General features: G+C 36.5%; 1 protein-coding gene across 1 annotated transcript in view; it reads right to left on the reverse strand.

Annotated features, from left to right (window-relative positions):
• LOC132397679 (voltage-dependent calcium channel subunit alpha-2/delta-4-like) overlaps positions 1-12,968 on the reverse strand; it is a 341,368-nt gene that overhangs the window by 222,386 nt on the left and 106,014 nt on the right. Inside the window, exons 16-17 of the mRNA XM_059976447.1 lie at positions 5,819-5,905; positions 3,788-3,859 (exon numbers count right to left, since the gene is read on the reverse strand). Coding sequence (XP_059832430.1) covers positions 3,788-3,859; positions 5,819-5,905 — 159 coding nt within the window. The remainder of the gene's footprint in view (positions 1-3,787; positions 3,860-5,818; positions 5,906-12,968) is intronic.

Here is a 12,968-nt window from a genome sequence, read left to right on the forward strand (position 1 = left end):
AATTCCCTCCAATTTCCTATTAAATCTTTCTCCTCTCACATTAACCCTGTGCCCTAAAGTTCTTGATTTCCGAAACCTGGGAAAAAGACTGAGTCTATTCATTCTACCCACACTCCTCATGATTTTCTAAACTTCTATAAGCTCGTCTCTCAGTCTGCTGTGTTCCAAGGAATAAAGTCCTCTCTCGATAACTCGATCCCTCAAGTACAGGCAACATCCTTGCAAGTTTTTTCTTTTTAGTTAAGCTGAGTATACTAATCCCATTTTATAGTTGCTGGCCCATAGACTCTAAGGCTGAATTCGATACTGCTATTTTGAACATTGTGAATCTCAGCACTCTTTTTCATTATTTTCACATGCAGTTTCTACCCAGAACTGTCACTTTTGAGATTTTCATGCAAATAAGAAAATGAACCACGGTCCTTGGCCATCAATGCATGGAACTTTTGTACCTCAGCTTAAGTTCGTGCCTTTTATTTATTTATTTGCTTGTTTGTTTGTTTGCTTGTTTATCTATCTATCTATCTATTTATTTATTTATTTATTAAATTTTAGAAATTACAAAGAATAAATGTAATAGTAAAAAAGTAAGAAAGATAATACTAACCCTCCCCCCTCCCCTTAACCCTTATCTAAAGAGGAAAAAAATAAGAAAGAAGAGAAAGATTGCCTGGATATCGGAGGATCCCCACATGCCCCATGGAGTTCAAAATAATTTTGATATTTATTTTTTACTTTCCCCAAGTACTATAATTTTATCTTCAAAGGACCTATGTATTTAATCCTATCTTTTGTAAGTATGGGAGCCAAATTTTCAAAAATATATCATATTCATTTCTTAAATTATACATAATTTTTTCAAATGGAATACTACTATGTATTTCATTATTCCAACGATCCATAGTTAAATATAAATCAGATTTCCAACTAACTGCGATAACTTTTTTGGCTACTGTCAATGCAATTTTTATAAATTTTTTCTGATACTTGTTCAATTTAAATTTCGGTATTGTCCCTTCAATGTCTCCTAATAAAAATAATAGTGGACTATGTTGGAGTTGTACTCCAGTAATTTTTTCCAATAAAAGTCTTAAATTTATCCAAAATGGTTGAATTTTAAAACAAGACCAAGTAGAATGTAAAAAAGTACCAATTTCTTGATTACATTGAAAACATTGGTCAGACAGACATATTTAAATTTAATCTATTTATTTTCTGTGGTGTTATATATAATTGATGTAAAAAATTATATTGTATTAATCTAAGTCGAACATTTATTGTATTTCTCATACTATCTAAACATAATCTTGACCAGTTTTTCCCATCAATTTTAATGATGTTTTGATTTATTTAACAAACCCATTGCAATCATTGCAAAGATTATCTTTTAGATTGGAAGAATATGGGAAAGTATCAGGCTATAAAGTAAATTGGGATAAAAGTGAAATTTTACCCCTCACCAAAGGAAATTACAATCAATGTCGATTAGCAACTCAATTTAGATGGTCAATGAATGGGATAAAATATTTAGGTATTAGAGTTGATAATGATGTAAAAAATTTATATAAACAAAATTATTTGCCATTATTAAAAAAAAATAAAAGAGGATCTTGATAAATGGATGATGTTACCAATAACATTAATAGGTAGAGTTAATGCTGTAAAAATGAATATATTTCCTAGATTGCAATATTTATTTCAAACTTTACCAATATAATTACCTCAGAAGTTTTTTCAAGAACTGAATAAATATGTAAGGAAATTTCTTTGGAAAGGAAAGATGTCAAGAATATCATTGGAAAAATTGACATGTAAATTTGATTTAGGAGGGTTACAACTTCCAAGTTTTAAGAATTATTATAAAGCAAATCAACTTAGATTTATTGCGTCTTTTTTTGATGAAGAAAAATCGGCATGGATTAAAATAGAATTGGATAAGTTAGGCGAAAATATACCAGAAGATTTTATATATAAATGGGAATCCAAATGGATACAGGAAAAAAAGAATCTCCTATATTAAGACACTTGATTGATTTATGGAATAAGGTAAATATAGATGATGAGATAAAGAAATCTTTATTAGCAAAAAGAACTTTAATTCAAAATAGGCTTATTCCTTTTACGATGGACAATAAACTTTTACATAATTGGTTTCAAAAGGGGATTAAATACATAGGTGATTGTTTCGAAGGAGGTATATTGATGTCGTTTGATCAATTAAAAAATAAATATAAAATATCAAATAACACTCTTTTCTGTTATTTTCAATTAAGAGCCTATTTACAAGAAAAGCTGGGACAAACAATGTTGATGCCAAAACCTAGTGAAGTAGAAATATTGATTCAGAAAGGAAGAATTAAAACATTTACATCTTGTATGTATAATTTGGTTCAAAAGCAAATAATTAAATTAGGAATTCATAAATCAAGACAAAAATGGGAATCTGATTTGAATGTTAAGTTTGTGCAATAATTTTCTGAAAATTTGATCTAATTATTTTAGGCATTTTGCGATGGATGAAGAAAAGAATCCTGTCACAACAATATTATTTTAAATTATATCTGTGTGATATCCCATTTTTTACATCAAAGTTGTTTAGTGCAAGTTATAAGGTATTTGTACCATTTTTAAAAATTGGAATCCTGGCAATCAGGAAATTCCTTGGCTATTTCCTGTTGGATTCACTCAAACATGTATTTCATTTTCCTATTGTATTTCACTGGTATGATGATATACTTACAGAAATTAGATCTAGAGGTTGTTATTTACAACTTTCATTGTTAATTCACAATTAAGCAAAGAATGGTAGTTGGTTAATTGGTCATTGTAAATTGTCCTGTGATTAGGCTAGCAAAATCAGGGGTTGCTGGGCAGTGTGGCTGAAAAGACCAGAAGGGCCTATTCTGCACTAAATCTCCAAATAAATAAAAAATCATAAATATGTGGAATGTCAGGATAAAAGAACTAAAGAGATCTTGCTGGGAAGTTTTTTTTATTTTTACTGACCTTCCAATATTGATTCTAAAGTGTTGTCTTATCCAGACGTGGTATCGGTGAACTAGATACTGCAATTTGTCACCCCAAGCAACTTCCAAGGAGCAGTCCAGTTGAGGCATGGGATCAGAATGGGCTGCTCCACAACTTGAAGAGTCCATTAAGGCAGTACCATTTAACCATTGCCCACTCCCTATATTCCCCCTCCTCCCAACGTTACCCTCACCCTTGAATGTACTCTCTCTAATTCACCAGATCCTTAGTTTTCTGTCTTTCATCTCCCACCATAGTATTACTCAACCTTATGGCAGCCATGGTGGGAACTCTTTAACTGCACGCGTAGGTATAACTGAAATGTAGCTGTAGGCTGAGGCATCACTTCCATTTCTGTAATTGTAAGTTTACTTTTAACACTTTAGAATGAGAGAACACTACAACTGTGTTTTCTTCAAGTGAGGATGCCTCATTGTAGCAAATTTTTTAGTGTTACTCAATTATGTTACCAAGGCAAAATGTAGCATAAATGTAATACCTCAAAATAGAATGAAATTCTGTTTCTAGATAAGAGCCCTCTGACAGATTGGGAGAAAATAAATTGATCTTCACTCATCTAATGTTTGAAATATCCTTGTACTAAATTACAGATTGTAATTCAGATGAACAGAGTAAAGCATCTATTAAGTCATACCTGTTAAGTAGAGAATGTCAGTTGGAATTTCCAAAAGGCATAAAGGACTTTAGACTGAATAAATTATTAACAACAGGATGTGATAAAGACAAGTATATCTCTTACTCCTTCATCAACTGGTACTTTCACATTCATTGACATTGTTCCCGTTTCTCCATTCACCATGGCTGTTCTCAGCTATATATAGGGGAGAAAATATCACTGTCATCTTTAAGCTTCTTTACGGTGAAGTTTCTTACATTGCTTTCTTTGAATAGTAAAGATACCGGACATAGTAAGAATTATAATGCATGGGCTTTATTTTATTTTAAGAGAAAGTTATCTTGTGGGAATAATTTTCCATGACCACTGGCCAGGTACTTGATACAAAGCTGCAATACTATACTCTTGTGAACTGGTCATGCACTGTAAGTATAAAATAATTATAGATTTGCCTACTGAAAGGACAAAGCACTTTCAAACAAAATCTGGTATCCAAATTCAATCACTTTAATAGAAACCTATTTGAAATTAGCTACCAGCTTCAGCTACTGTCTATGGTTTATGGGTGAAAAGAAAACATGGTCCATACAGATCAAGAAGTTGTGTTTATGTGCTAAAATGATTCCATGGGATTGATTGAAATATGTTAAGTTCCTACTTGTTCAGTCAGGTTGGGAGTGGAACAGGAATGCAGCGTCAATCAGAAAGAAGCAGGAAGGTGTTGAACAGCTCATCCCAAAACTAATATCACACCCTATTTAACTAACAAATAATTGCCTTGCTAGAACTCACCTCCCATTAAAGGATGACTCATTCCTCCCCATACACTCAGTGGCCACATTATGAGGTACCTCCAGGCAAAGGGATGTATATTTGTGTTCTTCTGCTGTTATACCCTGTCGACTTCAAGGTTTGATGTGCTGTGTGTTTTGTTGTAACGTGAGGTTATTTGAGTGCTGTCAGCTTGGAACAGTCTCCTTTGACCTCTCTCATTATCAAGGCATTTTGCCTATAGAACTGTACTCACTGAATGGTTTTTGTTTACACATCATCTTGGTAAACTCTAGGAACTGCTGTGTGTGACAATCCCAGGAAATCAGCGGTTTCTGAAATATTCAAACTACCCCGTCTGACACCAACAATCATTCCCAGTCAAAGTCACTTAGATCACATCCCTTCTCCATTCTGATGTTTGGTTTGAATAACAACAGAACCTCTTGACTATGTCTGCATGCTTTTATGCATTAAATTGCTGCTACATGATTGGCTGAAAAAATATTTGCATTAACGAGCAGGTGTACGGATCTACCTAATACAGTGGTCACTTGGTGCACTATTAAAACATAAAGTTAGGGTAAAGTCATTCATGTGAACAATCATGACAGAAACAAAATGAAACAAGTGTATTGGAAAAAAATTGAGTCATTGCTGAGATTATAGTTTCAGAGCTAAATATACCTTGAAATCAGTCTGCACCATATATTTGGTGTTAAGATGGCATTGTGTGACTCACAAATTCTGTTTTAAAAGCTCTTAAAAAGATTGCAATATTTTGTACTAGCTATTTTTTAGAGGTGTTGTGGGCTTTCTTCTGTAATTCTGTACCATAAAAGTTGAGTTAAATTTTTGCATGTGCTAACAATTCGCCACACAAATATAATTTCATCACATGCAATATGCTACCAGCACTTGTTCCAGCAAATGGACAGTTCACCCACTCTGTCAAAACAACAAGATACCCTGACCCTGATATTTGTCCCAATTAGACAATATTAAATACACACATTTGCCAGATGCTGTCTTTGCACTAGCTCACTCACATACTGAATCAATAACACACCTTGTTCCTTTATCCTAATCATCCAAAGTGATCATATCACACCATTTTCATTTTTCTTATCAACTGAAGGAAATTTTTATCAAAAGCAGATGGGCAGTACTTTAGTGCAAAGGAGACTGACTTCAGCACAGCACTTTTACCTTTCTTGACCTGATGGATTCTGAGGCAGGTAAACCCGAAAGGAAAGCTTAAAACATAAGTTGAAATTAAGTGAGCTGAACAACCTCAGTGCCCCGTGTTTGGGACGGTAGAGGGAATACAGCAGAACGTGTGGAAGGAAAAATAAAAACAAAAATGAAACAGAAACAACTCACAATTTCATCTTCGTCCTCCCATTCCACCTCTGACAGATCCACACTGTTATAATTTGGCTTTGGCTTCACTTTTTTCCCTTCTTTATACTGTAATTAGGAAGAATAATTTAAAATTAGTTCAGGAACCAAGAAAAGACAATATAGCAATATAACACACTGTACTATACTATGGTAGAGCATAATTTGCTGAGTTAATTCTATTTCATGCTAAATTTTCACTCTCAGTCCTTGTTACATGACAGAGGAAGACAGGAGGGAAGTGTGTATTGAAGGTCAGATCTTCTCCAAAGGGAGCAAGTGAAAATTATCTGAGACACTTTTGTGTATCTCCTAGATGAAATTTCAGAACAATACTGACAAGGACTTGAACTCTTGTCTTCCTGTGGTGTTAATTGGACATATTCAATAACACTGTGCCTGCAAGAGAAAAACTGTTTACAAAAATAAAACCAGGTTCATGGAATGATAATATCTTTGCGAATACATAAAGCCTGTCTGCTGAAAAGATATCTTAGTAGCTTCACTTCCAGTGTGTAGATTACCTCCAGCATCCCTCAAGGATCTGCACATGGCCTCCTCCTTTTTCCAATCAACATGATGTCTCTTAATAACATTAAGTAAAATGACAGCATTAATTCTGAACTTAAGTTGTCAATACCATGTCTCCTTCACCTTCTCTTAAGGTCACACAAAATTCTGTTACTCATGTTCTAACACATACTAATTCTCATTCCGTCATTAGCAGTCTATCCAGGCTCTTGGTGAACACCATCTCAATGTTAAAATTGCCATCTTTATGTTCTACTGCACTCCTATCTCTCATTTCCTCCAATGCTACAAACCATAGACAACCTGCACTCCTCTAATTTTTGGTCTCTTTGTCATCAATGAGAAACTCATATGAATCATCCATATAAAAACTATAGTTAGAAGAACAGCTCAGAAGCTGAATACTATGTACTGAGGGACTTCTGTCCTGACACACCAAAGCCTATCTATAAGGTAAATGTCCCCTCGACTGGATGATTGCAGTTCTAACAACGCCTAAGGAGCTGTATTCTATCCAGGCACAGCAGTCCGTGTGATAGGTATTCCATCCACTATCTTAATCATTCATTTCCTTTATTACTGGTGCTTGCTGGCTGTAGAACATACAGTACCAAATACAAAATGCTCCCTGGTTACTTAGCAAGGCTTATAATTTCCTATTTTCTAAATGTGATCTCTACCATCAAGAACAGAAAAGGCTTCAGGTACACAACCACTGCGTGATCTTCTTCAAGTTCCAACACCAGCCTAATTTGGAGTATATTGCCATTCCTTCATTATTTCTGGGTCTAAATCCTGAACTCTCTCCCCACAATGATTGCCAGAGAACTTTTGTCATAACAGCTGCAATAGTTCAAGAAGGTGGCTCACCCTCCATCTTCTCAAGGGCAATTAGGATTGGGTAATAAATGCTGGCCTTGACAACAATTGCTGAATCCAGAGAAATGAACAAAGAATCAAGTCCACTATGTTAACTTCCCCACAGCTCACAAAGTTTACATTAATTACAACCACAAATTAATAAGTGAAAGGAAGCCAAAATCACACAAAATCAGCAAGCACCCTTGTGCATTCCTGTACTTCCAGCCTCCCATGTGCATTACCAGAACTAATGCTCCCAGATCTGTGAAGCCTCTATGATTACTGTGAAGTGCTTCATCGATCCTAGTAATCTGTTATACAGCAGATCGCCATACATCAGTGAAAGCCTGCAAACTTTTTTGATAATTGGTATTCATTGCTATAATGGAAGCAATGCCAACTTGCAGGACAAAATATTAAGCTTCCACTGCAACACTCAGAATTCACGTAACTTATGCTTATAGGAGTTTGTTATGAATGTACCACAGCTCTGAGGGGCCGAAGGGTGCGGGGTAGCCCCCTCCTTTGTGAGAATCGCAAGATCACTATTGATTTGGGTCAGGAGACCCAGGAAATGAGAGAGAGACATGTGGAATGTCTCGTTCCCCAGCGATATAAAGCTACGGGACACGGCCATTGTTTTTTTGAAGACGAACTTGTGTATTACAATACTGTGCTACGTGGAAGCCCTCAGGCAAAGTGGGCTGGTTGAGGGAGGGATTGCATCATCCCAACCTGATTGACATCTGAGACCCTGTGAGTCAGGATGAAAAGAGGGTCTGTGGGAACAGCCCCTCAGGCGCACCAGAAGAAACGCTAGCGATCCCGTAATAGCGGAAGCCGATGGGAGGAGGCCACGTGCGTTTGGTTCCATTTTGCCCTGGAACTGGTGCTCTTTACCACGGAAAAACGGCTTTTAGCTATCAACGGGGAAACCAACTCCCAACGACTTGAAGGATTAACATCATAAAAGGATTGGGCAAGTTTCAAACCCGTCTTTCTCTCAAACCAAAACGCTGCAGCGTGAACGAAGACTTTTATATTCCCATCGGACAATACATTATCCCCTAGACAACGATAGAGCTATTTCTTATTGATTATTATTATACCCGCGCTTTTATATTTGGTACTGACGATGTGTATTATCTGTATGTTTGCTTTGATATTATTTTTGTGTATCTTTATCAATAAATACTGTTAAAAATAGTACCATCAGACTTCAACGGACCTCTCTATCTTTGCTGGTAAGTGACCCAGTTACGGGGTTCGTAACAAGTTGAAACCTAACCCAGGAGACAATGGATTATTATTTCACTTGTAAATGCTCTATTGGAGTTATTTATCATTTCTTTATTCAGACTGATGAGGGCCAATCCACTCTACTGGACTTATCAATGTCATTCTATGCAAGCTCTTGACGGATCTGAAAATGTACCAAACATTTCCTTAAGCCAAAGTATCAGTTTCTTTTACAGCAGGGGTTCCCAAACCGGGGTCCAAGGACCCCTCGGTTAATGGTAAGGGTCCGTGGCATAAAAAAGGATGGGAACCCCCATAAAATTTAAATGCAGCTCCATAAAAATCACTGTGGACAATGTGATTGACTTCAAAATACTAGAAAGTTGGCAACGGGTTTTCCATCATGCCCACCTCTGAGCTAATAGTCACATATGCACACTATCAGTAAAAGAGTAGATGGCTGGGAATGTGTATCTCCATGGACTTGGATTTTAATCATCTTCCAGTCAATTTGTACTTCTTAATGATATGAGAAGAGAAAGATATAAGGGTGCTGTTGTTTGGAGAAGAATGAAAAATAAACATTTCAACAGCTTCGGACAGTGAAGTTGGCATCTGAAGGATAATTTGTTTTTGAAGGCTTCACTTCTAATTCCAGCTGAATTTTTGGTAATGGTGGCTCCAATGATGGCAAGCATCATATTTTATGGGGATAAGATGAAGCAGCTACTAGTGATTATCCACTAGTAAACACCTTCCTGTTATCATTTGGCACTTGACCTGCTGTAATAAAGGGAAGAATGATGTGATTGCAGCAAATTAACCTCAGTTGTGAGGTGTTCAGCATTTAATGCCACTGCACTCAGATTCTTGGCTTCAAACACCTGGTGATGAAGTCCAAAATCATACTCCCTTCCTCTGCCTTCACAGCATGGACAGAGGGCCAAACCTCCCTTTGCAGAAAAGACCATTTTTCATAAAATATTAAATACCACAGAACAACAATTACTATCATTGCAAATCTCTTCACTAGTGAGATGAAGCAGCCATTCTTTTTTTGGAGCAAACTCTGTTTTCAATTGTACTGCTATATCAGCGTTGCCGTCATGTCAAAGCCAGTTTGTGCCATGAAAAAGGAATTGTTGGCAGAGAAAATTTCAAGCATGGAAAAGGGTGAGAAAGGATAGTTTTAAAGGAAGTAACAATTTAAAGGCAGTTTTGGTGACAGGTTGGAACAGGAACTCAGAATGGATCAGCAATGTTCGTTCACAATGCCTTATTTATAGGATCTTATTCTGCTATGAATCACATACATCTTATGCACCTTTTAATTTGCAGACATACCTTAATTCACTTTTTATTTTATTTAAATTGTATTTTATTTTAAAAATGTTGATGCTCAGAATTTAACTTCTTTTTTTCATCAGTTGTGGGTGCCTCCATGGCAACCAAGTAGTGTGGGGGTGTCCAGCAACCTAAGCAATTCTACAGTCACACTGGCAGCCCTGGAATTAATGAGGAAAGCAGCTGTGAAGCTGTGGTTGGCTTGCTTGTAATTTCTTAAACACAGCCTGTGAGAATTTGAACTTTCATTTAATGAAGAACAACTATGTTTGCTTCTTTTTGATCTCAAGTCATTATCTTAAAGGGAGAAGTCTGTTTCACTAGTAGAAGTAGAATTTCTTACAGAACTAAACCGTATAGCATCTAAGGATGAACATTGGCATCACTAATTCTTTTTATGTAGTCCCTTTATGGTTTGTTTCCATCCAGTTCTATGGATTCTGAGATGGTGGATGAGAGTGATGAGAGGAAGGAGGTACAGAAGCCTGAAGGCACACACTCAGCAATTCAGGAACAGCTTTTTCCCCTCTGCCATCTGATTCTTAAATGGATATTGAACCCATGAATACCACCTACCATCTTACTTTTTATATTATTTCTGTTTTGCACTATTTTAATGTAACTATTTGATATATATATGCGTCTGTGTGTGTGTGTATGTGTATATATAAAATACTTACTTTTTTTTCTCTATATTATCATGTATTGCATTATACCGTTCCTGCTAAGTTAACAAATTTCATGATATATGCTGGTGATATTAAACCTGATTTTGATTCTATGGAATCCACAGATACAAGGTAGGAAAGATAAATGAACAGCTTGGCAGATGATATATTCCTTCAGCTGTTAATACTGGCTTCTACGTGTTCCTAATACTTGGATTTGAAATTTTCAATGCCATCCTGAACACCCTTTCTCCATTTTGAATATTCATGGATGAAGGATTTCCAAGAGTTGGCAGGCATGATATGCTTTATCAAAGTGGATTTGAATGCTTCATTTTTCTCTATCTTCAGGGTAATAAATTCCTGTGACAAAACTTGGAATACATTTTCAATTTCAGGAGCCTCAGGTTGGGTATCATCAGAATTGGTCGTGTATAGTGAGAGTCTCACTGATAATATATTGGCTAAGAAAGTACATTGAAGTTTGTTCACTTATTCTGCAGATGAATTTGGAGCATTTTCTGGGAAACGTGCTTTGAGGCATCTGCAGTAAATAATCTATATCTCAGGCACATGCAGGAGGGCAGATATTTAAAATTAAGATTAGCTGTATTTACCACATATTCATCAAAACATTCACAGAAATACATCTTCTGTGTCAACAATTAACACTGTCCGAAGATGTCTCAGGAGCCATGTTTCCAGTGCCAACATGCATGCCCACAGCTCACTAACCCATCTTTGGAGTGTATAAGTAGGAAAGAAACCAGAGAACCTGGAGGAAACCCATGCAGTCAGAGAGAGAATGCACAAGTTCCTTACAGAGAATGGTAGGAATTGAACCCTGATCAGTGATTGTTGGTACTATGAAGTATTGCGCTAACTGCTGTACTACCATGCCACTCTAAACTGGCTTGTAGACCAGGACCTTTGTGCCAATTTGAGGTCTTAATCTTTAAACCTACTATATCTGAGATGGTCAATGACTATGGATTGAGGGCAATAGTGAGATTGCAGAGCCTTTTTAATTCATAATGCTGTAGTTGCTTCAATGCAATTTCATGCGGTCTCTTTACTTATATGATCATCCATGAAGCCAATGCTAATCAAGATGTCCTTTGCATTAATAGTTTGGGATAGGGTCAACTTTTGTAAATAGCTAACACAAGTGAAAACTAATTCTACAGCATGTAAATCAGGCTGAACCACTTAAAGAGGGACCTGCATTGTCCCTGCAACTGGCACAAGCAGATACTCTGAACTGAATTTTTAAATTTTTTTATTGAGATACAGTGCAGAATAAACCCTTCTGGTCCTTCGAGCCTCGCTGCACAGCAACCCTTCTATTTAATCCTAGCATAAACAAGGGACAATTTACAACAAGCAATTAACCTACCATCCAATTCATCTTAGGACTGTGGGAGGAAACCAGAGCACCCAGAAGAAGCCCACATGGTCACAGAGATTATGTACAAGCTCCTTACGGGCAGCGGCAGGAACTGAACCCAGGTGTCCTGCCTGTAAAGCATTGTGCTAACCACTAAACTACCATGCTGCCCCAGGAGAATTTAAATATTGGTATAATTCAACAGAGTGCATCCTCCAAAGTTTTTCAATAATATAATGTTAACTTCAGTACACAAGGTGGAAAAAAAAATCCTGTTTTTGAGAGGACCAGGTTGAGTTTAGGGTTTGGAAAGTAATTACTGTGCATTTTGCAGCTGGTACATTTGCAGTACACTGCTCTGTCAGTTAAGCTTCATTGCTAACCCAATTAAGTGCACACATTAGGGAGTACTAACATTTTTGGCCACTTTTGGCACTTCTGCTTGAAACTAAAAAACACAATAATCAGCAGCATTTATTGCAGTAGAATGCAAACCCTTTTTTTCACCAATAGTTTTCACTGGTGGGTTAAATAAGATAGCCAACAAAAGCAGAAAGGAATCCCAATGCATGATTAACATATTTTTGTTCAGTGAAGTGTGGAAAGCACACGATTTCCATGCTGGCAGCTCATTATAAAGACTTCTGTATGCAGCCAGAATTGCCCACGCTTTTTACTGGCATCATACACTAGCAGAACTGGTATCATTTCTAAGTTGCACTACTTAAAACTTAAAAGGGAGGTGCATTGCAGCTGTGTTTGCTTCTGGGCATTGTTCTACTTGAACCTGTGCTGGGATAAAGTGAATTTGATGAAAAGTTAGTAACTTGAAATGCTAACTCTTGTTTTTCTTTCTCTCTGCAGATGCTGTTTCACCTGCTAAGTATTTCTAGTATATTTTGGTTTTATTAAGAAGTGAATATAGGCATTTAAATTTTTGAACAATGCTGGAAAAGTAAATAGGGGTTTTCATTTCAAATGCAATACTACATGGACTACTCTGCGAGACAGACAGCACTAAAAATCACCTCTTCCCATTACCCACCAACATCACATCTCACAGCTTGTATTGACTTGCAGATATTTTAACAGACAGATGAGA

This window comes from Hypanus sabinus, chromosome 8, assembly GCF_030144855.1.
Source record: "Hypanus sabinus isolate sHypSab1 chromosome 8, sHypSab1.hap1, whole genome shotgun sequence".
NCBI classification, from domain to species: Eukaryota; Metazoa; Chordata; class Chondrichthyes; order Myliobatiformes; family Dasyatidae; genus Hypanus; species Hypanus sabinus.